The sequence below is a fragment of the Lissotriton vulgaris genome, chromosome 5 (assembly GCF_964263255.1).
Source record: "Lissotriton vulgaris chromosome 5, aLisVul1.2, whole genome shotgun sequence".
NCBI lineage: Eukaryota > Metazoa > Chordata > Amphibia > Caudata > Salamandridae > Lissotriton > Lissotriton vulgaris.
The window spans coordinates 2,026,328,307-2,026,355,972 of record NC_141693.1 but is presented as its reverse complement, the minus strand read 5'-3'; the positions used below and the strand labels follow the sequence as shown (position 1 = coordinate 2,026,355,972).

General features: G+C 49.0%; 1 protein-coding gene across 2 annotated transcripts in view; it reads left to right on the top strand.

Moving 5' to 3' along the window:
- CIZ1 (CDKN1A interacting zinc finger protein 1) overlaps nt 1-27,666 on the top strand; it is a 748,675-nt gene that overhangs the window by 599,906 nt on the left and 121,103 nt on the right. For both annotated transcript variants that reach the window (XM_086924896.1, XM_086924897.1), the window contains exons 12-13: nt 1,262-1,375; nt 1,882-2,043. In XM_086924896.1, coding sequence (XP_086781022.1) covers nt 1,262-1,375; nt 1,882-2,043 — 276 coding nt within the window. The remainder of the gene's footprint in view (nt 1-1,261; nt 1,376-1,881; nt 2,044-27,666) is intronic.

Sequence of the window (27,666 nt, the reverse complement as noted above, 5' to 3'; positions counted from 1 at the left end):
GTTATCTGTTCCTCCTAAAGCCCACTCTACAAGGAAAATAGGGGCTTCAATGGCATTCTTAGGGAACAGTCCCTTAGGTGACATCTGCAGAGCAGCCACATGGTCTACACGGCACATATTCACAAACACTATTGTGTAGATGTGCAAACCAAGCAACAAGCTCATGCGGGCCAGGCTGCACTCAAAACACTGTTCCAAACTACTGCAACGGATACTGGTGGTCGCCGCTAAGAGTGGGTACTGCTATGCACGCCCACCTGCCTCCCCTTGTGTGTTCCAGTATTATCTTAATTAGATACAGCTTACATGGACATCCTTCCTTTTTCTTGCAAAGCTCCATCATTTCCCTGCTGGCGAAAAACAATATGGGGATGGAGCCGATGCCCATGCGCAATGTGGTCCAAAGGAGGAGTCACCTATCTCGTGACTTCCAAAGAACTTTTCAGGACATCAACAAACTGCAATCATCCGGGCCCAACACTAGGTGGCGATCTATGCATAGTGTGCAACTCTGCAGCTCTGCATGCCAAGAACAGATGCATACTGGTAAGTAGCATTTTCCTTTCAGATACAATCCTGGTTGAAAATGATACCATTTTGTGTATCCCAGAGAGCTAATTTCGGTAATGTTGGGATTCCGTACGCTGACACCACCGGTTCCATTCCACTAAGAAAGGACATAGAACATGCATGTTGCTAGTGGTTACACAGCTGTCACATGTTTTGATAGGTATCAATGCAGGTCCTGTCAGAGGCAGACTGGGCTGGAAAGTTATGTATGTGTTGACCATGGAGACACGACCCACCTCCATACATGAGGTGTCTGCTTGCCCTAAGGTGTATGGCAGTGTCACAGGGAGTGGGTCCCACTTAAGGGAGTAATGGAGGAAGCTCTGGTCAGAGGAATAGATCAGCCTTGCAAGAGCTATTTGTGGTAGCGACAAGGGTTGGCACCTGTGGTTGTGCTGGATCGGTGGGGTGCAATGCTTTTCAAGGTAAGAATGTTACCCCTAATTTGAACCTGCAGCACTATATTGTATGCGGGAACAGAAGTTCATCAATCTCAGCACCGTGTCCACTTGCAGCTTGAAAACCTCTGTAGGAAAACTGATGAAACTGTCCAAAATCTGCCTATGTGAAGCCTCCGTGCTAGAAAGGGCAGCCCCATGTTCATAACGGGGTGGGGGAGCGGGGCAATATGGCCACTAACACAACAGCTACTTGTCCCATCTCACTCTGTCATTTGTTGTTCTTGTTGCAGCTGGCCAAACATTCCCTGCGTCCCTTCTGCACTGTGTGCAGCCGACACTTCAAAACTCCAAGGAAGTTTGTGGAACACATGAAGTCACCAGAGCACAAAGAAAAGGCTCGTGAGGTAAAGAAAACCTAGACTTGTGGCTGCTAAAGACTGCCAGGGTTGATTGGAGGAGACAATTTCCTAGCGTTCACTGGGTGGGAGTGGAAAAGTCAGTTACTGACTTCTCAAGTTGAAGAGGAATAGGGATGTCAAGTTTCAAGACTGATTTACAGGTGTGTGAACCCATTTTAAAAACACTTGTTATTTTCTTCATATTAACACAGAAGAACATAAATAAACCAGTGGAATTCCTATAGTTACAGATCAGCATAATCTCCTTTACATGTGGTACTGTGTGTTGAGTTGTTAGTCCATGACTCGGTAAGACCTTGAATGGCCAGGTCGCTTCTTACTTTTACATCTGGGTATCTGTGGATTTCTCTACGCTGGTTCATCCCACCGTACACCCCCTCCATTCCCTGAGGTCCTGCTTTGTAGATCCCAAGATGATTTCCATCCTACCTCTTCTGCTTCTCAAAGAATCCAGAGTTGTGAGCTGACTGTGGCCTGTCCCTTCATTGCAGGAGAGAGTCTTGGAGAAGGAGCCGGGTGGCCCTGAGGACGCAGAGGAGTTAATTACAGTAGATGCAGTGGGATGTTTCGAAGATGACGACGATGAGGAGGATGGGACTGGCGAAGAAGAAAACGCTGAGGTGCTGTTTGAAGAAGACTGTACTACCAAAAAGGTAATTTAAAAGCTTTTATTGAAAGGATTGTTTTTGCAGCTCTTTCTTCTTGGGTTACCCTACTCTTGTAATTGTATATATCCGTTCACGCATACAACTCTCTACTCACATGGCTGCACTCAAAAGTTTTGTGTAAGACCAATGAAGCTTGTAAATTGGTTCAAATGGTCTTATGACTTCAGTACAAAAGGCCAGGGTCCTAGACGGATCCACTGGAGCCGAGTATCTCAGTCTGACCTCTTCCAACTCAATGCATAGGAAGACCTTGCTGAAGGACGCTTCATCAGCATCAGGATGGCCACACAGTCCTTGTGAAGCTGTACGTGTGCGGACTGCAAGAACTTAGGAACCAAGCGCTCCAAGCTCAGTGACGCAGGGCTGGAATGGTAGAGTCTGCCCAACATCTTCGAAAGCCAATCTGACCTGTTCAGCAGCCTTGTGTGCTGCAGAAAAGACAACTGAAGACGGTCTGGGACCCCCATGGGTGAGCTTAGTCTAAAGCAGTGAGAATCATCTTTGAATTGTTGCTTCCGCACCTTTTTGGGAGAAAAGAGGTCAGAGGAAAACAATTGAGAAAGCCTCTCAAACAACTTTTATCGAAAGTGCTTGTTCTCAGTATCAGTTGAGGCTCAGCTTGTCTATTGTTTTGTCCAGTAGTCCCGGAACATGAACTGCTTTATGCCTCTAGCCAGCGTACAATGCCAAATTGTGCTATGAGAGAGCAGCCTGGACTTTGGGTCAGATGTATCAACATTACACTTTGCGAGTCTTTAATACCGAATTTTACCAATTCGCTATTATAGACTCGCAAAATGCAATGTACGTAGGGATCTGCTAATATATTCTGATTCCTACAATTCAATTCAATTATTTTATTATGTTTTGGCTCTCAAAGAGGGCCACATAAAAATTCACAATAATAAAGAAAAGACATGTTACAATCGCAAGAAAAATGACATTCAGACGCATATTTGAATAAAAATAACATACAATGACAAATCTACAACAGGAAGCATTGACGAACATCTCCAGAAACCTATTAATAAATAGCTAAAAAACCTTTGAAAAATTTAAAAATATAGAAACAGAACATTTCATTGGGAGGCCGATAAAGTGCTTGCAAAAAGCTGTTCAAATTAGAAATGCCCAAACGAAGACAAATAGGTTTTAACCATTTGAGACGCAATATACGAAGCGCAGGACAGATCAGCAGAACATGCGTCCGATCCTGAGTACTCAGGTTACATAGATTGCACATAGGGGAAGAGCCATGCCATTTTGATAAAAGTAGATTTAAGGGTAATAGGTCATAACGTAACAAAAACCATAATCTATGGATACCATGTGACAAGTTCCATGTAACATAAGGTTGAGCCAATTTAATCGAATAAGAATTACGCAGAAGGTCTACTCCCCTTTTTTCATGAATTATCTTCTTATCTGCCTGGAAACACAGTTCCCACGAGGCCTGTTTTAATAGGAGTTTTAACTGAAAGGGAGATTGCAGAAACAGAGAGTTTTCATCTAACTTCAACAAGGTTACAGCTTTTCTGAAATTCCTTACAATTTGTGAAAACTCCTTAAAATTGCCCAGTAATTCAGTTTTGAGGAGAGCTCTCATCGTCCCCAGTTCAGCTCTAGCCAGGCAAGCCACCCATCTTACCAGGGCACATAGACCCTGTACCCAGCTGCTCCTGAGACCGTAGTCGAGCCTGCAAGCGGCCAAAGGACACGCAGTATTCAGGGAAGATAGGGATCTTAAAAGTTTCCCCTCAATCTTATGACAGAAGTCCCAATATTTCATCTCAATAAGTTTGATACCATAAAGCATCGTTGCCGGAATTTTGGATCTAAATACCTCCAATAAACACGAGAAATGCCTTTTCCCAGTGGCCTGATACAGGGAATTTAGACCTTTGCCATGAGCGAGGGCTTTCCGTGAACTATGCTCAATGTGAGGCCTCTCGCTCAAGTTAGCAGCAATGATTTTCCCCAGAAAAGTATAGGTTTTTACCACCTCCAATTTTTGACCATCAATATACCAACCATAATTTTCCGATCGGCACTTCTTTTTTCCAGCTATGCACATAATTTTACTCTTGGAGATGTTAATCTTCATGCAATGCGCAACAGAAAAATCATGGAGGGCTTGTAGTCGATTTGCAAGGCCTTTGGGGGTCAGATCCAAAATAAGGACGTCATCTGCGTACATCAAACAAGATATTGGGGACCCCCCAATCACCGGAGCAATACCTTCACTGGCAGACAGGGCAACAGGCAGGTCAACCGTATACAAGGAGAACAAAAGGGGGGCCAATAAGCAGCCTTGTTTTAGGCCATTCAGGGAAGGAATATGATGGGAAAGCCCCTTTTCACCCCCTTGCAAAACACTGCACCAGGTCTCTGAATGGAGCGTGCGGACAAGCTCCAATAAGTAGGATGGGACACCAAGCTCTGCCAACTTTCTCCACAGCGTTCTACGATCCACTTTATCGAACGCTGTGGAGAAATCAATAAAAGCCGCATAGACGACCCCCCCTCTCACCTGCACATATTTATCAGTTACCACCTGAAGAGTGGTGAGATTGTCTAAAGTACCATGCCCCCTACGGAAGCCAGTTTGTTCAAGTGGCAGGATGTTGTTCTCCTCGACCCAATCGGAAAGAAAACTTAAGAGGCATTTCGCAAAAACCTTTCCGATAGAGTCGAGGAGGGCGATCAATCGATAATTACTGGGACAGTCCCTAGTTCCCTTCTTAAAAATAGGGACCAAAATACTTCCCCTCCAGGAGGCAGGAACCGTGTTAGACATGAAGCAGGCTTTAAACAATGGATATAAGATTTTGCTCCACGTTGGGGGATCCTGTTTTAGGACTGTCATGGGGAGTTCATCGGGACCCATTGCACCAGAGGAGCGCATGTTCCTTATAGCTATTTCAATTGATTCTTCAGTAGGGTAGGAAATGAGTTCCTCAGGCGTTGTAGCTAGGACAATATCCTCCCCTGATACGCCATTCCCAGCGTAGAGGTCCCGAATATATGTGATCCAAACCTCTTCAGCTATAGGGATGGGGCGAGGGCTTGTTCTAGTACCGCAACCCCTCCCAATTATTGCCCAAAAATCTCTAATCCTACCATGGACAACTGATTCCCTTAAGTTGATCCAGACTGTATCTTCGTTCTCCTTTTTTATTTTCGCCTTTAATCTACATCTTTCTTTTTAACCTAGAGATTTCTTTTTCGCGTTCCATAACTCTGTCTAGATATTGCTCACGGACTAGTTTATTTATTTCTTTGTTCAGGATGCGTAGTGCACTAGGCACAACTGCCCCTTTTCTAGGGCGAGTAGCCTTTTTTACATCTAAAATGATATTCCGCAAAAGCTTTTCGAAATTAACTATTTCCGAACCACACCACTCATTAAGTTCTAGTAGAGTCTTACATAGTTTGTCATGGACCCCATTAATGGCAGAGGGATTCCAAAAGCATCTTCCCGAAGAAGCATGAAAAGCTACATCACTGCCATTAAGGGCCCATGGCACAGTGGGTGTTGGGTTTAAGGAAATAGTTATGAGCATTATACAGTGATCGCTCAGAGTAGTTGGGATTATCTTAAGGTCCTGAATACAGGAAAACAAACCATAATCCGATATTGCATAATCAAGAATAGAAGACCCGAAAGGGGACTTGTGTGTAAATTTAGCAGGCACATCAGACGGGAGTCTCCCATTTAATATAAGTCCGTCGACTGCCGCAAGTTCTTCTAACAGAATCTTCCCTCTTTTATTAGTCACTATTTTATCTGGGAAGAGGGATTGGGGTACAAGATGCGCTTCTTCTTTGGGTTTATTTCTGAACAGCTTCAAACTAGTATTGGAAATTTTGCAATTCAAATCTCCTACTAGGATAACTTCCGGAGGAGATGGTACATTTTTAATTTGGCCAATATATCGAACAACCTGCTTCAATATGAGATTAAAACGCTCTTCAGGAGGGATGTACACATTAATAATTACAACGGAAGACTTTTTTAGGTTACCCGACAGGTTTGCTATTGTTATAGCTTGGAAGAGATTACTAGGGTCAATGTAATGGGCAAACCTCCACTGCAGATTATTAGATAATAAACAGGCAATTCCCCCCCTAGCATGACCTTTCTTGGAAGGGGTGGCAGGAACTTCCAGTACATAGAAATCTTTTAAAACGTCTAACACATTAATACACCACGTTTCCTGGATGCAGATCACATTCGCTCCCATAGAAAATAAAAGGTCAAATTTCTCTGGGCTATTATGAATCCCTGCCGCATTCCAAGAAATAATTTTCAAAGGGGTGTTAAAGATGGTGAAACAATTTGGGGTTATCTGTGATCTTAGTAGATAAAGCACTATGCAGCCAATTCCACTGATTATTATCCTCTATTGAGGAGAAATTCTGGATTAGTGGAAGTGGCTTAACCTGGGAGACCGAACGTTTCCCTTTAGAGACCCAGATCTTTAGGTCTCTAAGTGGAGAGGCTGTCCCGTTTTGTTTATCACCCTTAAATGTCAACCCATGTACCGGGTAAGTGTTACCGGAACTAAACATAGGGAGAACGTCAATGCCGGTTCGTTGGAAATTCTTTGCTTGCTGCAATATCAAATTCACAATAATTGTGGAGTAAAATTTAACCCTTACACATGAAACCTTGTCTCCACCAAACAAAGAAACTAGTTCAATGTCCCTAGATTGAATAGGGTGAAGACTTTCCATCTCACTAAAACGCTTAAGCAGCCATGTTCTATTTAAGGGTAAATCAGCATCGAATAATGGTACAAAGTCTAGCACGCGAGTGTCCACATAAGTCTTTAAGTTTTTTGGCTGGAGAGAGGGCGGAGGGCGATCTCCAACCTCTGGTGCCAGGGAAAAAGGAGAGGCCAGAGGATTAAGTGGCCCAAGTTGGTGTGCATCAGAGGCTCTTGTCGCCACCGATACAATAATATTAGGGGCCGGGCCCTCCTTTTGTAGTAAATCTTCCACAGCCGTTGGTGGACCACATTCACTGCCCACCTTTAAAGACATAGAAGTTTGCTCTGAGACTCTTTCTTCCTTCTCAGACAAGACTATAGAGTTTTGGAAGATTATTTGTCGTTGTCTTTTCTTCCTATATTTGCGGATCGGTTTCCTTTTATTCCCTTTATTATTTCTATGTTTTCCGTTTTTTACCTTCGCTTCTTGTTTAGCTTCAGGTTGTTCTTTTTTATTTTCCGACAAGAAAATTGGAAATAGATCTTGAACCACTTTGGAGCCAGATATAGATTTGTTTTCTTCCTCAATCTCGAAAACAGAGTTCATTACACAGTTGGGAACAGCAGTCGAAGGCAATATTGGAGTATGCGTTTCATGATCAATTACTGCAGCTTTTGTGCCGGAATTCACTATAGGCTCGTTTATTTTCCCCTTAGGAGAGCCAGATTCGGCTTTAGGGGAAGGAACATTCATTGTTTCAGATGTTTTTTGTAGTAATGTCTTCAGTATTTGGGTAACTGAATCCAGGATACAATCCGAGCTGCCTACAAATTTCCCCAAAAGAAACAGTATAGAGGCTAATAATTGTTCCAGAGCAATCAAGGATTCCGATATAGGTTTATTACCGGCTTCAACTGTAGGACAAATCTCAGATAAATTAAGATCCGGACTCCTAGAGGCTTTTAGCAGGTCAGACATGTCCTGTCCATTTAACGAGGGAGTACTGCTATAAAGCATTAGCCCAGATGGAGTAGCACCCCCAGATGGCTTATTGGGTTCTAAAGCCTCCAAACTGGCTGCATCTACATAACGGCCGCACAGTTCAAGATCAATAGATAGTGATGAAGCTTCACCACCTAACCTGTCATTCACAGAAGGAGCTTGAGGCATGAGGGGTTGGTTCTCTAATTTTCCTTCTGTAGCGAGAGCACCAAGCTTACTCTCCCCCTTTCCTTCAAGCTGAACAAGACAGGAATTCACCTGCGCTGCTGTTTGCGCTGGCACGGACATCAAGACTGGTAACATAGAGTTCGTGGTGACTTGAATAGAGTCCTCCCGACCCGCTTGAAGTAGGGCTTCCTTTACCGCGGTATTATACTTCTTATCCACCGGTTTGTCCCATAACTCAAAGAGTTGGCATTGGCCCTTCAGCGGGGGATTATTTACAGATTTATTTCGCGTGGGATTGGGAGCAGTTTTAGCACTAGATCTTCCTCCCACTAGTCTTCCTGAGCGTAATTTTTTTGACATCTTTTACAGACTCTTCCCACAATTCATAGTTATTCAAAAAGTGTGCCTCCAGAAGATGAAATCACAGGATACTACAATGTCCGTAAAAATATAAATAAAGCTCTGGAGGTGCCACAATAACTCACCGGTGGAAGATAGCCAAGAAACGACGTATTAATGTTGCCCTGTGTCACTTCCACTAACAGTATATACTATGAATAGTGTCCAGTGGCAACGTAAATGAAAATAACCGGGCCCAGCCCAGCCTACCTCAGCCACTGAGGGCCACAGAGGGCCCGCCCTTTGCCCGGGCTTCGCCCGGCGTCCCGCGAGACCGGGGTGTCTCCGTATTTCTGCGCCTCCTGGCGCGAAACTGACGCGGCCGGTGCCGCTAGGGCTGCTGGGCAACGTAGTTTACTTGCCCCTGCACCGCGCTCCACTCGCCTCTGCAGGTGAAGGTTCAGAGAGCGGGAGGCGGGCGGGCAAAGACGCTGTGCCGGTAGTTCTCTGCTGCAGCGTTTTACACAGCGTTTTCCTCAGCAACAATCCAGGCAAGGTTGCAAAGTGACACCCCCTCGACCGGGGTGTCTCCGTATTTCTGCGCCTCCTGGCGCGAAACTGACGCGGCCGGTGCCGCTAGGGCTGCTGGGCAACGTAGTTTACTTGCCCCTGCACCGCGCTCCACTCGCCTCTGCAGGTGAAGGTTCAGCGAGCGGGAGGCGGGCGGGCAAAGACGCTGTGCCGGTAGTTCTCTGCTGTAGCGTTTTACACAGCGTTTTCCTCAGCAACAATCCAGGCAAGGTTGCAAAGTGACACCCCCTCGACCGGGGTGTCTCCGTATTTCTGCGCCTCCTGGCGCGAAACTGACGCGGCCGGTGCCGCTAGGGCTGCTGGGCAACGTAGTTTACTTGCCCCTGCACCGCGCTCCACTCGCCTCTGCAGGTGAAAGTTCAGAGAGCGGGAGGCGGGCGGGCAAAGACGCTGTGCCGGTAGTTCTCTGCTGCAGCGTTTCACACAGCGTTTTCCTCAGCAACAATCCAGGCAAGGTTGCAAAGTGACACCCCCTCGACCGGGGTGTCTCCGTATTTCTGCGCCTCCTGGCGCGAAACTGACGCGGCCGGTGCCGCTAGGGCTGCTGGGCAACGTAGTTTACTTGCCCCTGCACCGCGCTCCACTCGCCTCTGCAGGTGAAGGTTCAGAGAGCGGGAGGCGGGCGGGCAAAGACGCTGTGCCGGTAGTTCTCTGCTGCAGCGTTTTACACAGCGTTTTCCTCAGCAACAATCCAGGCAAGGTTGCAAAGTGACACCTGATTCCTACGTATTCCTTATTTGCGAGTCGCAAATTGCGAGTCTCAAATAAGGATTGGCTTCCTATTCATTTCTATGGGCCAAGAGGCCCATAGGAATGAATGGGAATTGCATGCGCAATTTGCGAGTACCCAACAGGTACTCACAAATTGCTCATGCATTTCAAGGATGCAAGGGTTCCAAAAGGACACCCTGTTGCACCCCTGAAATGTGCATGTGTGCACATGTGGCACACATACATGCCCTAAGGGCATGTATGTGAGCCACATGGCACTTTGAAAGCAATATCTCAATTTGCGATGGCTACTAGAATAGCATTTAGGGAATCGCAAACTGTGATCCTCTAAATGCGTGCGCAAAAAAGAGAATCGCAAATTTTACGATTCCTTATTTTGAAAGTGGATTTTTTCTTCCCTACAATGCACACTACGATTTTGCGATCGCAAACAGTGAAATTCTGTGAATTTCACTGTTTGCGATCGCAATTTTTGATTAATACATCTGGCCCTTTGTCCCTTCCTGAATGTTCAAATAGTTCATCTGTGATATGTTGTCTGTGTGTAGTATAATAGAGTCCTTCAGAGCCTGCTCCATGTTGATGTGGTAACCCTTTTCCAGCAAGGAGCACAGCTCCCTGTGTCATAAGGATGTAAATCTGAGCACTTCAGTTGTCCAGAGAGGTGACTGTCACCACTGTTGGTGAAGGAATCGAAGGTCAAAAAGGAAACTTGTCCAGGGGGATTTTCATGTATACTGCACGTTTTGCAATCTCCTTGTTTATAATACCGTTTAAATTGTGGGAAAGTGGGTTTCTGTTGCCGTACTCTGCCCTTCCCCTCCGCAACACACACACTTTTTACTTGGTTTTTGATGCAACTTTAACTGTAGAGTTCTGGGTCCCTGCTGTCCAGGATCCCAGTACCAGTGTTCTTTCTCCGAAAGCATTTCCACAATTGTCACTTCGGACCCCCTTGTAAGTCCCTAGTAAATGGTACCTTGGAACCTAGGGCATTGGGACTAAAGAGGGTTCCCTAGGGACCCCTCACCAACGCCATGCCACTGCTCCTTCAGCTTGGATGCCTTGGTACAGTGAAAAACGTGAACATCGACATGGCACACTGCCTGTGTGCCATGCCAACCAGCACTGCCTAAAGTAGAAGTAATTCACCCCTCATTAGGCATTTCAGCCCTAAAGCAGGGTGCACTAAATCACAGTTGTAGGCATATCTGCATGAGCAGATGTGCCCCTACAGTACTTGTCTATTCTTGGATACTGTAAGTGCCAGGGCACCCATAGAGAGTACATGGGCTGTAAACTCGATGACTCGAGTTCCCAGGCACCAGGATGGCTACTCTGAACCCAGGAGCATTTGGTACCAAACGACTCCCCTTAATAAACTCACACTGATACCAGTGTTGGATTTATTAAACCATGTACTCCGAGGGCACCTCAAAGGTGCCCCCTGAAAGCCTACCAACCCCGGTTTGGTCTCTGACTGGGTTTAAGCCTGCCACCATTAGACCTGTGTCTGGACCCCTGGATGGAGAGCCCCTGCTCGTTGTGGCCAGACACAAAACACATCCTGAGCGGAGGTGTCACACCTCCCCCCCAAGATGGGCACAGTGCTCGAGAGGGAAGCTTCAAAGGCTTGCTGCCTTGGTAATGTGACCCCAACCTCAGTTGATAGTAGTAGATGGCAGCCCCCGGTTCAAACCCCCACTTTTAGCGGGAGAACCGGCAGGAAAAATAGGAGGTGCCCCGCCTCCCTTCACCAGCTTCACTCCTCAGATGCAGGAGGCAAAGTAAAGCAAATTTTTCAGTACCCACCAACTTTAAGATAGTGGGACTTATCAAATCAAGGCTAGGACTATGCCTCCTCTCACGGGAAGGAACCCATTGGGCCCAACCTGCTACTCCCCTGAATGGCCCCTAAATCTAGTATTTAGGTGGCTCTCCCAGATCCGTGCAGAGAAGACTGAAGACACCCACTGACTTGGCCCCAGCCCTACCAGCCTGTTTGCAGCTTCAAAGACCTTGCAAAGAAAACAACGCCTGTCCTGCAGCCAGTGACCTCCAAACCCTCTGGTAGGACTGCCTATCTTCGAAAAAGACCAGAACTCCTCAGGACAGCGGACCGGTCCCCAAGAAACTAAGACAAAGGACTCTGGTGCCCCCCGGAACCGCGATTTGATGTGATGTGATGTGAAGGGGTTTTATAAAGCGCAGGTTGCACTCCAAGGAGCATCTTTGCGCTATAGAAGAGATTTAATGCTCCTTGTGGTTGTGGAGAGAAAGGGGTATCTAGACTAGGTTTTTACATTGCTGTTCAGAGAGCGTGAATATCCCGGTTTTGAGAGCCTTTCTGAAAATTGTTCCTGTGGGGATTTGACGAAGATGAAAGGGAAGAAGGTTCCAGGCCTTGGAACCTAGTACCGCCAGGGATCTTCCTCCTTTCGTTTTAAGTCGAATTTGGGAATAGTGAGAAGATTGGCCCCTTGGGACCTGAGGCATCGTGTGGGGCTGTAGTGCTTGAACATTTTCTTTATGTAGATGGGTCCATTTCCATTGAAAGCCCTGAAAGTGATCAGTAAAATTTTGAAAAGCACCCTTTTGTGGATGGGCAGCCAGTGCAGAGTGTTCATTGCTGCTGTGGCCGAGGTTCTCTTTTTCCATCCTAACACTAGTCTGGCTGCAGCATGTTGTACAATTTGTAATTTTTGGCAGACTTCTTTGTTAGTCCCTGCATAAAGACTATTACAGTAGTCGATGCGGGAGGTAATGAGGGCTACGGCGACTGTTTTCCTTGCGGAGAAGGGGATGAGGTCGAAAAATTTCCTGAGCCCTTTAATGATTCCGAAGCAGGTCCCTGCTACGGCAGTGGCTTGTTGTTTGAAGCTCAGGGAGGGGTCAAATCTGATCCCTAGGTTACGGACTGAGGCGGCAGTACTGGGGGGGCAATGGCGTCCTCAGGCCACCAGGATGTGGGGTTGAAGGTGTTTCCTTTGCCGAAGGATAGAATTTCGGTTTTCCCAGTATTGCACTTAAGATGATTTAGATGCATCCATTTAAACGTGGCAGTCAGGCAATTTTGGAGCTTTGTTTCGGATTCACAGGTGTCATTCTCTAGCACCAGAATGAGCTGCGTGTCGTCAGCGTATGCGATGGTATCTATGCCAAAAGATGAGATGAGGGTGATAAGTGGGGCCATATATAAATTGAAAAGTGTGGGGTTCAGGCAGGAGCCTTGGGGGACTCCAGAGCCTACTAACTTTTCTTCTGACCTGTACTGTCCTAGGACCACCACTTGTCTCCTATTAGCAAGGAAGCTTTTTATCCAGCTCAGTGCAGTTCCGGTAATGCCTGCCGCGGCTAGACGGTCCAGGAGAATGGTATGGGACACATTGTCAAAAGCCGCGGATAGGTCTAGCAGGACCAGGACTGCTTTCTTTCCCTGATCTAGTGCTGCACGGAGGGTTTCAGAGGAGCAGATTAGGGCTGATTCTCTAGAATGCTGAGCTCTGAAGCCAGCTTGGTTGGGATGCCAGATGTTATTGGCTTCAAAGAAAGCAGTAAGTTGTTTATTGACAGCTTTCTCAGCAAGTTTGCGAAAAGCTGGGAGTAAGGAAATGGGGCGAAGATTTGTGAGGGTAGAAGGGTCCGGTAGTGTTTTTTTTGCAAGGGTTTGACCGCTGCGAGTTTCCATTCTTCAGGGACCAGACCGCCGGCACCAACGACATCACTCCCTCCCAAGACCTCTGCGACTCCCTAGCCTCATTCTTCCACAACAAAATCGCTGACATACATAACAGCTTTGGAAACCAGTCCGAAGACCAGTCCACTACACCCAACTCCGAACCAAAACCGCCCTCTAACATCCTTTGCGACTGGAACCCAATAACCACTGAAGACACCATCCGCCTGATGAACTCCATCCACTCGGGATCGCCAACCGACCCATGCCCCCACCACATTTTCAACAAAGCAGACTCCATTATCGCACCACATCTCCGTGACGTCATTAACTGCTCCTTCAACTCCGCTACCTTCCCGGAAAGCTGGAAACATGCCGAACTCAGCGCCCTTCTAAAGAAACCCACAGCAGACACCACTGAACTTAAGAACTACCGTCCCATCTCGCTCCTCCCATTCCCTGCCAAAGTCATTGATAAAGCCGTCAACAGTCAGCTCGCCGCCTTCCTCGAATCCAACAAATCCCTCGACCCCTCATAGTCCGGCTTCCGCTTCAAACACAGCACCGAAACCGCCCTCATCGCAGCAACAGACGACATTCAAACTCTACTGGACAACGGAGAAACAGCTGCCCTCATCCTACTTGACCTCTCCGCAGCCTTCGACACAGTCTGTCATAGCACCCTCATACAACGCCTTCGCAACGTCGGAATACAAGGAAAAGCATTGGACTGGATCATCTCGTTCCTCGCCGGAAGAACCCAGAAAGTCCGCCTCCCCCCTTTCAGATCAGAGGCCACCGAAGTCATCTGCGGCGTACCACAAGGATCATCACTCAGTCCCATCCTCTTCAACATATACATGAGTCCCCTCGCATCCATCGCACGCCAACACAACCTCAACATCATCTCCTACGCAGACGACACCCAGCTGATCCTCTCCCTCACCAAAGACCCAAACACCGCCAAAACCAACTTGCACGAAGGAATGAAAGAAGTAGCCGAGTGGATGAAGAACAGCCGTTTAAAACTGAACTCGGACAAAACGGAAGTCCTCATCTTAGGTTCATCCCCCGCTGCCTGGGACGACTCATGGTGGCCACCGGCCCTGGGAACCGCACCCATACCTACGGACCACGCACGTAACCTGGGCTTCATCCTGGACTCCTCCCTCTCGATGACCAGACAAGTCAACGCCGTCTCATCATCATGCTTCAACATCCTACGCATGCTCAAAAAAATCTTCCGCTGGATCCCCACCGAAACAAGAAAGACGGTCACCCACGCACTGGTCACAAGCCGACTGGATTACGGAAACACCCTTTACGCCGGAACCACAGCCAAACTACAGAAAAAACTCCAACGGATCCAAAACGCCTCAGCCAGACTCATACTAGACATCCCTCGTCAAGCTCACATTTCCTATCACCTGAAAGACCTCCACTGGCTCCCCGTCAACAAGAGAATAGCATTCCGTCTCCTCACCCACGCACACAAAGCCCTCTACGACCTAGGACCCGAATGCCTCAACACGCGACTGTCCTTCTACACCCACACCCGCCAACTACGATCGTCCAATCAAGCCCTCGCCGCAATTCCGTGCATCCATAGATCCACCATGGGGGGGAAGATCCTTCTCCTACCTAGCGCCCAAGACCTGGAATCCTCTTCAACATATACATGAGTCCCCTCGCATCCATCGCACGCCAACACAACCTCAACATCATCTCCTACGCAGACGACACCCAGCTGATCCTCTCCCTCACCAAAGACCCAAACACCGCCAAAACCAACTTGCACGAAAGAATGAAAGAAGTAGCCGAGTGGATGAAGAACAGCCGTTTAAAACTGAACTCGGACAAAAAGGAAGTCCTCATCTTAGGTTCATCCCCCGCTGCCTGGGACGACTCATGGTGGCCACCGGCCCTGGGAACCGCACCCATACCTACGGACCACGCACGTAACCTGGGCTTCATCCTGGACTCCTCCCTCTCGATGACCAGACAAGTCAACGCCGTCTCATCATCATGCTTCAACATCCTATGCATGCTCAAAAAAATCTTCCGCTGGATCCCCACCGAAACAAGAAAGACGGTCACCCACGCACTGGTCACAAGCCGACTGGATTACGGAAACACCCTTTACGCCGGAACCACAGCCAAACTACAGAAAAAACTCCAACGGATCCAAAACGCCTCAGCCAGACTCATACTAGACATCCCTCGTCAAGCTCACATTTCCTATCACCTGAAAGACCTCCACTGGCTCCCCGTCAACAAGAGAATAGCATTCCGTCTCCTCACCCACGCACACAAAGCCCTCTACGACCTAGGACCCGAATGCCTCAACACGCGACTGTCCTTCTACACCCCAACCCGCCAACTACGATCGTCCAATCAAGCCCTCGCCGCAATTCCGTGCATCCATAGATCCACCATGGGGGGGAAGATCCTTCTCCTACCTAGCGCCCAAGACCTGGAATTCTCTCCCCACCCACCTCCGCCTTACACAGAACCACCTCTCCTTCAGAAAGCAACTAAAAACCTGGATATTCAATAAGTAAAGTACCCCCCTCCCCCAAGCGCCTTGAGACCCTCTGGGTGAGTAGTGCGCTATACAAATTTTCGAACTTGAACTTGAACTCCTACTTACACCTGTGGCTTGTAAATAAGAGTGATGGTGCTTGTGATTCCAAGGAACACAACCCTGTTTGTTCCTTCAAGGGCAAAGCCCAAAAATTGCAATGAATGGTACGAAATCAGCACCCATCCAAAAAGTATTTTCTTTGTAATTTCAAATGTCCACAATACATATAAAAGTGCACGATCCTGTAAAAAAAGGTCCAGATTCTTGCAAGATTTTCTTATTCAAGCTCTTTATTGTGGACATGTGAGGGTGGGTGTACAGCGGGCCGGAAAAGCAAGCGAGGAGGCCGTATATAGTGTGCTATAGTAGGGGTTTATTTCAAAGTCACAGGGTAGAACACAAGGAGAACAAAAGAGGAAGTCCGGGTCTTGGTCCACTCCGGGTCGGCGCTGCCGCTTGCGGTCTTCGGCGGGTCCAACGGCGGCTCCAGCGATGGGGAGGATCCACGGAGGGCAGGGAGCAAAAAGAGAAACAAAAGGGACCGTTAGTCCTATCCTAGTCGTAGGATCTCTGCTGCAGTCACCGTCACCCGGGTGTGTGGGGAAGGACCAGAAAACGAGGCAGTGAGGTAAGGAAGGGACCGGGAGGAAGGAACAAGGGGTAGGGGGAAGAAAAGGGTGCTTGGTCAGGACGTGAAGAGGGGGGGGGGCGGTTCGAAGAGTGCCGTGCTATACAAGTATAATACAGTGCAGGGGGACGTGATTCTAAAGAGAAGGGGAGATTTACAGGGACTATATACAGGGAACTCCTAGTGAGTTGAATTAGTGAGGTTAAAGGCACTCACGTGGTCCGCCGTAACTCTCCCGTTGAGTTACGGCCGCTCTACAGCCACCTCCTGTGGACTCCACCACTCTTCGGTCCACACGTCTGCTTCAGCCGTCTGCTCTCCGTCTCCTCCGTCTTCACCGTCGCATCCACCAGTCCGAGGTTCCTGCCACAAATCTCCGACAACTTGCACTTCCGGGCTCTCCTTTTTATCGGGTGCTGTCGCTGCCATAGGGGCGGGGCTTCCGGAGTCCGCGATATTTAAGGCTGTCCGGCCCGATGTTCTGGTTGGTTCCTGTGGGGAAAAGAAGCGGTTGATTCTCTGGCGTTTCGCTGGCGTCTCAGGTCGAGTCCTTACGGTGGTAGTATGAGGCCGGGGATACAGTCCCGGGGGGGGCGAAGGAGGTGAGTTCGGGGAAGGGTGGAGTACTGGTCGGGTTGGTCGGGATGCGGTCTCACATCCCCTTTCCCTAGCTGTCCTTCCTGTAGGGGAGGGAGACGCCGGGTATCGTGATAGGAAATCCGCATTGCCCTGTTCGGACCCCTTCCTATGCTTGGTGGTAAAACGGAAGGGCTGTAGGGAGAGGAACCATCTGAGGACCCTGTCATTCTGACCTTTATTCCGGGCCATCCACTCCAGAGGGGCGTGATCCGTGTAGAGGACAAAGTCTCTGCCCTCCAGATAATAGCGGAGATGGTCCACCGCCCACTTGATGGCCAGGGCTTCCTTCTCCACCACAGCGTAGTGTTTTTCTCGAGGGAACAACTTGCGGCTGACATATAGAATAGGCCTTTCTTCACCTTGGGAATCCTTTTGGGATAATACTGCCCCTAACCCATGGTCGGAGGCATCCGTTTGTAGGATAAAAGGTCTGGAGTAGTCGGGGGGTATCAGGACAGGGCTGGAGGTCAAGGCTTCCTTCAAGTCCATAAAGGCTTGCCAGGCTTCGGGAGAGGGATTCCGTAGCTTCTCCTCGGATCGGTTAGCTTTCGTCAGCAGATCCGTCAGGGCTGCGGCTCTCTGGGAGAAGTTTGGCACGAAGCGTCGATAATATCCGAGAAGCCCGAGGAAGGCTCGGAGGTCCTTTTTAGTGTGGGGGAAGGGAAGGGACCGAATGGCAGCTGTTTTGCTTTCTTGAGGTCGGATTACCCCGTCGCCCAGAAGGTACCCCAGGTATTTAACCGTTTTCGCCGCCAAGGTTGTTTTGGCGGGGTTGATGGCGAACCCAAAGGACCCTAGGGAGGAGACAACGTCAAATAGATGTTTCAAGTGTTGGGGCCAGCTGTCACTGAAGATGATGATGTCATCCAAATACGCGCCAGCATACTGGGCGTGGGGTCTCAGGACGCGGTTCATTGCGCGCTGAAAGGTGGCGGGGGCCCCGTGTAGACCAAAGGGCATAACCAGAAACTGGAACAACCCCTCAGGGGTAGAAAAGGCGGTCTTCTTTTTATCCTGTTCCCTGAGGGGTATTTGCCAATACCCTTTGCATAGATCCAGGGTCGATATGTACTTTGCTTTGCCTATCCTTTCGATCATTTCATCGACCCTGGGTAAGGGGTAGCTGTCAAAGGTAGAGACTTTGTTGACCTCCCTAAAGTCTATACAAAACCGGACCGATCCATCCGGTTTGGGCACAAGGACGATGGGTGAATTCCAGTCACTCACTGAGGGTTCTATGATTCCCATCTTCTGCATGTCGGCTATCTCTTGTCTGATGACCTCTCGGCGTGCCTCGGGAAGTCTATAGGGCCTTAAGCGTACTATTTTTCCTGGTGTGGTTTCTATGGCATGCTCTGTGATGCTGGTTCGACCAGGTGAGGAGGAAAAGACCGTTTTCAGGGGGGCCAGATACTCCCGTAATTCCTGGGTTTGTGTTGGAGTCAATTCTGGATCAACACAGGTGTCAAAAGAGAGGAGTTGGCGATCGGGTTTTCCATATAGCACGGGACGGGGTCCTTCCCACTTTTTCAGTAGGTTCACGTGGTATATCTGGGAGGTTCCACGGTTAGGGTCTATCTCAACCTCGTAGGTAACCGGGGTTACCCGTCTGAGGATGGTATAAGGCCCTTGCCACTGTCCAAGGAGCTTTTGGTCCGATGAGGGCATCATGAGGAGCACTAAGTCGTTGACAGCCAACTCACGGGGTCTGGTGCCTTTATCATACTGCTTTTTTTGGTTTTCTTGAGCACTCTCGAGATTCCGTCTCACTATGTCTCGCATCATCGAGAGGTGTGTCTTCAAGTTCTCCAGGTATTCCGGGAGCGGACGAGTGCGATCTGGTTCGGCCTCCCAGGCCTCTTGGGCCATGTCCAGCAGGGTACGCGGGGGACGACCATATAGTAACTCGTATGGTGAGTAGCCGGTGCTGCTCTGGGGCTTGCAGCGGATGGCGAAGAGGGCCAAGGGTAGCATGTCCTCCCACCTTTTGGCTTCGAGGCCCAAGAGTTTCTTGAGGGTCTGCTTGAGGGTGGCGTTGTACCGCTCCACCAACCCGTCCGTTTGCGGATGATAGGCCGAAGTACGGATTTGTTTTATCCCCAGTTCCGCGCACACTTGCTTCATTAAGGCCGAAACGAAAGGTGTGCCCTGATCGGTCAGGATTTCCCGGGGAAACCCCACCCGGGAAAACAGGGAGATCAGGGCTTTGGCTATCGTTTGGGTAGTGGGTTGTCTCAGGGGTATGGCTTCAGGAAAGCGGGTGGCGTAGTCGACTACGACCAGGGCATAGCGACAGCCGCTACGGGAGGGCAAGAGTGGTCCTATGATGTCCATCCCTATTCGACTAAAAGGGACGTCTATGAGAGGAAGGGGTTGCAACGGCACTCTGGGAGGTCTGTGTCGGCTGTTTTTCTGGCATACAATGCATTCCCGACAATAGTTTTTGATTTTCTGGTACACCCCGGGCCAAAAGAATTTCTCTAAAATGGTTTGACTGGTCTTTTCGTCGCCAAAGTGACCCCCCAGAAGGTGGCTGTGGGCAAGAAAGAGGACTTTGTCCTGGAAGGGAGCCGGGATAAGCAACTGGGCGTTCTGCTGGGGCCCACCTTTTCTGTACAGCAACCCGTTTTTCTTAAAGAAATAGGGACCTACTTGCAAAGGGTCTTCGTGTTCGAGCGCCCTTCCCCACGCTTCCTGCAGAAGGGGATCTTCTTGTTGGGCCGCTCGGAATTCCCTATTCGTCTGCCACGGATGGTCATCAGTAAGCACGGGATACGCTTTGACGTATTCTTTCCTTTCTTGTCTCTTCTGGCTTCTGGTTTTCGGGGTTTTCGGAATCGTTGCGGGGTGGTTTTGGCCTGAATAAGGAGCGTCCTTCCACCACTGAGACAAGGAGTTCGAGGTGTCCTGAAGAAGCGTAGGCAGCCCCGGATAGTCACTCCCCAGAATGGCTTGTTCGGGGAGAGCGGGAACCAGACCAATGGTGAGGGAGGAGCCGGGGTCATGCTGGTGTTGGACACACACCCGAGTAGTGGGGTATTGTTTGGTGTCCCCATGGACGCACTGAATGGCAACCATCCCGGTAGGATTGACTGGATGTGCCAGATCTTGAGGTCTCAGGACGCTTTGTCGGCAGCCACTATCGGCAAGGGCCATGACTCGTTGGCCGTTGATGGAGACCGGATAATGAAAGGCTGGGGGTGTGGTGCCCGGAGGGTTGCATAGATAGTTCCTTACAAGTCCGACCTCCATAGGCTCTTCCTTTTGCGGGCACATCCGGGCAATGTGACCGTAGCCACCACAGGCATAACACTGGGGTCCTGGGTTAGGGGGGCGGAACACAACCGGGGAGGAAAACAGGGGTGTGGGTTCCGGTCTTCGGGGTAGAAGGGGTCGGAGAGGGCGCGATGTACCAGCATTCGAGGCTCGCTGCGGATGTTCCTCCTTGCCCCGCTGGAGTTCCTGGGCCCGGCTGAAGGCGGAGGCTATCTCAATGGCTGTTTCTAGGGTGAGTCTGGAATGTTGTCTCACCCAGCGCTGTGTGGCAGGATGTAAAGAGTTCAGGAACTGTTCCAAATAGATTTTCTCAAGTATCTGGTCTTTTGTTGAGTTTTCTGGCCTGAGCCACCGGTTTGCAAGATCCTTGATTCGGAACGAGAGGGCCCGGGGATTCTCTTGCGGCCTCTCTTTGGCTTGGCGTAGTTTTAGTCTATACGTGTCGTCGTCGATCCCAAGCCTTTCCAACACGCACCTTTTGATATCGGCATACGGGGTGGTGCCCTGTATGTTGGCCTGCTGGTATGCGGCTTGTAGATCGCCAGTGAGAAGGGGTCCTAAGTATTGCCCCCAGCGGTCCTCTGGCCAGTTGGCTGCTTGGGCAAGTCGTTCAAAGTTAGTAAAGAAGTAGTCCGGGTCTTCCCCCGGGACGTACTTCTGCAGCACCACCGAAGGAAGGGAGGCTAGGGGTCTCTGCTGACCCAGGGCCGTTGTTAGCTTCTCCATACTCTCTCCGTGGGCGGTCCCTTGACCCTTCAAGACGTCATGGAGTTGGCCCCTATCGTCCTCGGCCGTCTTGAGGAACTGCTCCATCAACTTGGCAAACTGCTCCTGGGAATCCGCCATCTTCTTCATAACGGCCTCCATGCTTCCGGCAGATCCCACTTCTGACACCAAATGTGAGGGTGGGTGTACAGCGGGCCGGAAAAGCAAGCGAGGAGGCCGTATATAGTGTGCTATAGTAGGGGTTTATTTCAAAGTCACAGGGTAGAACACAAGGAGAACAAAAGAGGAAGTCCGGGTCTTGGTCCACTCCGGGTCGGCGCTGCCGCTTGCGGTCTTCGGCGGGTCCAACGGCGGCTCCAGCGATGGGGAGGATCCACGGAGGGCAGGGAGCAAAAAGAGAAACAAAAGGGACCGTTAGTCCTATCCTAGTCGTAGGATCTCTGCTGCAGTCACCGTCACCCGGGTGTGTGGGGAAGGACCAGAAAACGAGGCAGTGAGGTAAGGAAGGGACCGGGAGGAAGGAACAAGGGGTAGGGGGAAGAAAAGGGTGCTTGGTCAGGACGTGAAGAGGGGGGGGGGCGGTTCGAAGAGTGCCGTGCTATACAAGTATAATACAGTGCAGGGGGACGTGATTCTAAAGAGAAGGGGAGATTTACAGGGACTATATACAGGGAACTCCTAGTGAGTTGAATTAGTGAGGTTAAAGGCACTCACGTGGTCCGCCGTAACTCTCCCGTTGAGTTACGGCCGCTCTACAGCCACCTCCTGTGGACTCCACCACTCTTCGGTCCACACGTCTGCTTCAGCCGTCTGCTCTCCGTCTCCTCCGTCTTCACCGTCGCATCCACCAGTCCGAGGTTCCTGCCACAAATCTCCGACAACTTGCACTTCCGGGCTCTCCTTTTTATCGGGTGCTGTCGCTGCCATAGGGGCGGGGCTTCCGGAGTCCGCGATATTTAAGGCTGTCCGGCCCGATGTTCTGGTTGGTTCCTGTGGGGAAAAGAAGCGGTTGATTCTCTGGCGTTTCGCTGGCGTCTCAGGTCGAGTCCTTACGGTGGTAGTATGAGGCCGGGGATACAGTCCCGGGGGGGGCGAAGGAGGTGAGTTCGGGGAAGGGTGGAGTACTGGTCGGGTTGGTCGGGATGCGGTCTCACAGGACACAAATGGAGTTCCTTCTTAGCCAGCCAACGCGTTTCGTCTCCGACAATGAGACTTCTTTAGGGCTTAAACGTTAATTGATAATCATAAATCAGTACATCATGGTAAATTTCCTCAAAAACAGCATGTTATGATAATTTCTAAAAAGCTCTTTATCTTGACGAGATCTGCTCAAAGGGATAGAACCCGTACACAATCAGGAATCCCTATCTATAAGATAGTTGTGTTTCTAACACTGTTATTGTCGTGCTTGATCTTGATAATCTAAGAAAGGTATGATAACCAGCAGAAATTCCACATCAACGGTAGGACACCAACTTGCATTGTTATGTTATGTTAATTAATTTGTAAAGCGCGACTGTTACCCAAGGGTGTCCTGGTGCTGTCTGCTGTCCATGAGAAAAGGTAACATACACTATTGGGAGGAAGAGTCTAGAATAACCAGGTTTTAAGCATTTTTCTGAAGGGGAGTAATTCGGTACAGCATCTCAGGTGTGTGGGGAGCTGATTCCAGAGTTTTGCTGCTCCGACCACAAATCTCTTACCACCCCAGCGAGCCTTGTTCACCGGGGGTACGGTTACTAATCTTTGCCCTGATGAGCGCAAAGATCTGGATGGTGAGTACCATTGCAATTGGTCCTGCAGATATAATGGACCCTGCTTCTGAAGCGATCTAAAGACAAGGCACAAAGATTTCAAATGTATCTGTTGTCGTACCGGTAACCAATGAAGTTTACGGATTTTACTAGAGATGGGAGAGAATTTAGGTAGGCCCACGATCAGCCTGGCAGCTGCGTTCTGCCACAGCTGTAGCCTCTGCAACAGCCTCTCCTGGGTATTTAAATAGAGGCTGTTGCAATAATCAAGTCTAGACATGATAAGTGCTGTGACCACCGTCTGCCGACTTTCCTTAGGCAGAACAGGGAGAACTTTCTTAGTGGTTCTAATAATGAACATTGTAGAAGAAACCACTGCGTTGATTTGTTTCCTCATGTCCAATCTATCATCCAGGTAGACTTCAAGGTTCTTCACCTGTGTAGAAGGAACAGGAACCCAAGGAGTTTGGCCAGCAATTTTGGGTCCAGGTGCTTATGTCGTTACCGAATAGGATGACCTCAGTTTTATCTGAATTTAGTGTCAGACAATTGCTGGCCATCCAAAGTCCGACTGCTTCCATACAATCGTGTAGCTTGTGGCAAACCACTCCTTCTGAACCAGGGAGGAGGGAGACCACTATCTGTGTATCGTCCGCATAAGATGTAAGCTGGAACACATAAGATCTTATTAGTGGGGCCAGGGACGATACATACACATTAAATAGGGTTGGACTTAGTGATGATCCCTGAGGGACCCCACAGGGCAGATGAAAAGGGGTTGAGCAGAAATCTCCGAGAGCTACTATCTGCTTACTCCCAGAAAGGAAAGATTTTAAAACCTTCCAGGCGGAGTTCTTTACTCCGCAGGCTGACAAACAGTCCATCAACAATGAGTGATGGACCATGTCAAACGCTGCGGAGAGATCAAGCATAATCATTGCTGCTTTGCCCCCTTGATCCAGTGCTTTCCTAATCTCATCTGTTGATTTAAGGAGAGCAGTCTCTGTACTATGGCCTTCCCGAAAGCCATATTGGGTATAGTCAAGTATTCAATCTTGCATCCCTGATCAGAGAGATGCATGAGGCCTTGTATCCCAAATCCTCACTTCATATACTGAAGGGGTATGAACCACATGGATTTGTAGACTTTTCTGACAGATGCAAACATTGCCCCAGTATTGGAACTTTCGTAGATTCCCATGCTTTTGATTTTGTATTGTTCCCCGTCGTCGGAATGGGAGTCTCGGTAACAAAAATACCATAGCAGTAGGTACAAAAGAAAAAGAAAAAGGCCTAGGCCTCATTCCCTTTTGTTGCATATCCACCTCTTTTTGTAAAAGAGACCAAACTGAGCATTAGCCAATCAGAGGAGCCTCACCCCATAGAACCTTCCTGAGTGAACCTCAGAGCCTTAGATTTTCTACTGCACGTTGTGCTTAGAGAGTCTCCTTTGAGCTCTGCTCAATCTCTACTCTTTCAGAAGTTTTTCTTCAGGATTTCTCTTCAAAATTGTTAGCTGTCCCTGTCAGGATGTCTGATAAGGAAAAGAAGGCCCTTTTCAAGCCATGTTCCACCTGTGGCAAGAAAAGATTATTTGTTGAGGATAAGCATAAAGATTGCATCTACTGCCTCTATCCTGATCATAAGGCTGCGGACTGCAAGATCTGCCGCACCTTTTCAACCAAGACCCTCCGGGATCGTGAGGGGAGGCTTCTTACATGGCTCCAGAAGTTGAAGTCCAGAAAGGACACAGTCTCCAGTGACAGTGAGTCATCGACTAGAAGGTCAGTCAAAAGGGGTAGGGGTTTTGAAATGACAGGCAATCCAAGTTGTATTCACTTGCAAATATTGAATAAACTGCCAAGAGTATTGCGTAGTTAAAGCATCAAAACATCATTTATAAAGATGCGATCTGCACCAACACGGAGTTTGGAAGGGCAGATAACAATGGTGCGCACCAAATGCTTGGTAAACACCAAATGTCCAGTTATAAGACAGCGACCATAAAGAGTACAATACTCCGAGGCTTAATAAGGTCGAAACAGAACACCACGACGGTAGTTAGGAGCAACATTTTAAACGTAAAGATGAAGCAAGGATGTCCCACGATAATAAATAATAATCATTAAAATGTGGTTACAATCCATCTGTGTCGTAGAATAGGAAAATAATCCAGGGGTCACTCACAGTTCAAGAGTCCTGCAGTCTTGATTCTTTTATGCGGTAATCAAAAAAAAAAAATGTTGAGATGTCAATGTAGTCCATAAAATGGGTATCCCATCCTCCGTTGTCAGTTTTGAAATGACAGGACGCTGTAATTCTTGAATTGGTGAAGTTTATTAATACAAGGTAAAAAACCCTGGACACAGCTTCTCCACCACCCAACCGACTTCATCTCACTCCAGATCTCCCCAGAGCATCAGAACACATAGGTTGCTAAGCAAACATAAGATTCCACAATATTGCATAACAGTTCCAGGGAATGAAAGGCAAAGAAGATATAACAGGGTTCCCCTTCTCCTTCTGTGGAGCATCCTTCTAAGGCCTCAAGAAAGACCCCAAGAGAGTCTGAGAGCCAAGGTCCAGTTTAATCTCCTCACCATGGTGAAAAGGAGAGGATAGGACCATCTACGCCTTTTTCTGGTATGGAGGCTGATCCAGCCTTCAAAAAACCCTCTTCTCAGTCTTCTGGAAAGTCTGACAAAAGTTCCAAGTCGTCGACGATGAAGGCGTCGTAGACGAAGGCTCCGTCGACAAAGGAATTGAAGCCTAAGCTTAAAATGGTACCATCGACGGGCTCGTCCACGGGACAATCGACGTCGACGGGATCGTCGACGGCAGTAATACCGACGTCGAAGAAGGTGTCGACGACGACAGCGACGAAGATATCGACGACAACAGCGATGTCGACGAGGATGTCGGCGACATGTGGTGATGAGTGTTCGTCGACGGTGGTGATGACGACAGTGTCGTCGTCGACGACGACAACATTGACGACCACGGCAGTAGCGTCGACGGTCTCGTCGTCGACGACATCGACGCCCATTTCCTCGTCGAGTGTTCTTTCATCGACGACGCCTATTCCGCCGACGACGGCGGTATTATCAGCACCATTGTCGACGGGATCGTCGACGATTTTATCGTCAGAGAAAAGAATTACGATTTCTATGACGAGAATTACACCAGACATGACATCTCCCCTTGCCTCCAGCTCTACTTTTAGAGGAGGATGATGATTAATCGGAGGATGACGATGGCTATGCAAACAGTCCATCCCAGCTTCTGGTTAAATGCCAAGAGATTCTGACGGAGAGTACAACCAGGAATGTGGTTATCATCATCATTCTGCCCAGCCTCAGCAGCACTCAGGACAAGACATGGTTTCTTTACCATCATCTTTCTTGCAGGACCTTCACAACATGCTGCAGGATGAAGTCCTTAAGGCAGTGAAGAATCCAGCAACGGTGGTCCCTGTACTACCACGCCTTGACAAAAAATACAAAGCGCCTGAGGATGGTCCAGTGTCTTTGACGGGACACCTAAGACCAGACTCTGTAATTTCACAAGCGGCTCAAAGGAAGTCACGCAACCCCTCAGCTCCTTTGGCAACTCCTCCAGATAAAGAGGGCAGGAGGTTAGACAACGCCGGGAAGAGGTTCTCTTCAATGGCGAGTGTTCTAGTGCGGGCAGCAAATGCCTTGGCGATATTGGGGAGATACGATCGCCAACTATGGTGTGATGTTTCGCCATACTTGGATCAACTTCCTCCAGAGTCAAAAACAGAAGCTAAACAGATTTTGCAAGAAGGGGAGGCAACATCAATGGAAGTCATAGACTGTGCCATGGACATTGCTACGACGGCTTTTCGTTCTTTGGCTGGGGCTGCAGTCCTTCGTCGCCAGGGATGGCTTAAGGCGACTTGGTTTAGACTCGAAATCCAGAATAAAATCCTGGATCTACCTTTTGATGGAGAGGCACTCTCCAAGATATTAAAAAGGATACTGAGACTGCTAAGTGTCTGGGTACGCTTCAGTACCGTAAAGCTCCTTTTAGAGGTTCCAGGGGCAAAAGCACCATCTACAGAGGCTCTTACCAGCAGAAAAGGTACTCATCATATGGCTACGGTTCACAACAGTACCGCCAACCTTATCAGCAAAGGCAAGGCCAGTCCTCGAATTTTTCAAGACCTAATAACAGAGGGAAGTGGGCTCGCCAAGGACGTGATACGTCCAAGAGCCAATAGCTGCCTCCTGGCTCTTCTTACTGTGCCCACCTCCGCAAGATCATCAGTAGGAGGCAGGATGTCACAATACCTTCAGAATTGGTCCAGGATAACATCAGAGCGATGGGTGCTAAACATCATTAGAAAGAAGGGCCATACTTTGGAATTCATGCAAATCCCTCCATCCAAGCCCCCTGCTGCCATTCCATCGAAACATCTGCGTCTTCTGCGGCTCGGAGTTCATTAGATCTCTTACGCCGACGACACCCAGCTGATCCTCTCCCTCACCAACAACCCCGCCACCGCCAGTGCCAACCTACTCGAAGGGATGAAAGACGTCGCTGAGTGGATGAAGAACAGCCGCCTGAAACTGAACTCAGACAAGACGGAAGTCCTGATCCTGGGCTCGTCACCCTCCGCCTGGGACGAGTCCTGGTGGCCCCCCGCCCTGGGCAGCGCACCCATACCGACAGACCACGCACGCAACCTGGGCTTCATCCTGGACTCCTCCCTCTCCATGACCAGACAAGTCAACGCCGTCTCCTCATCGTGCTTCAA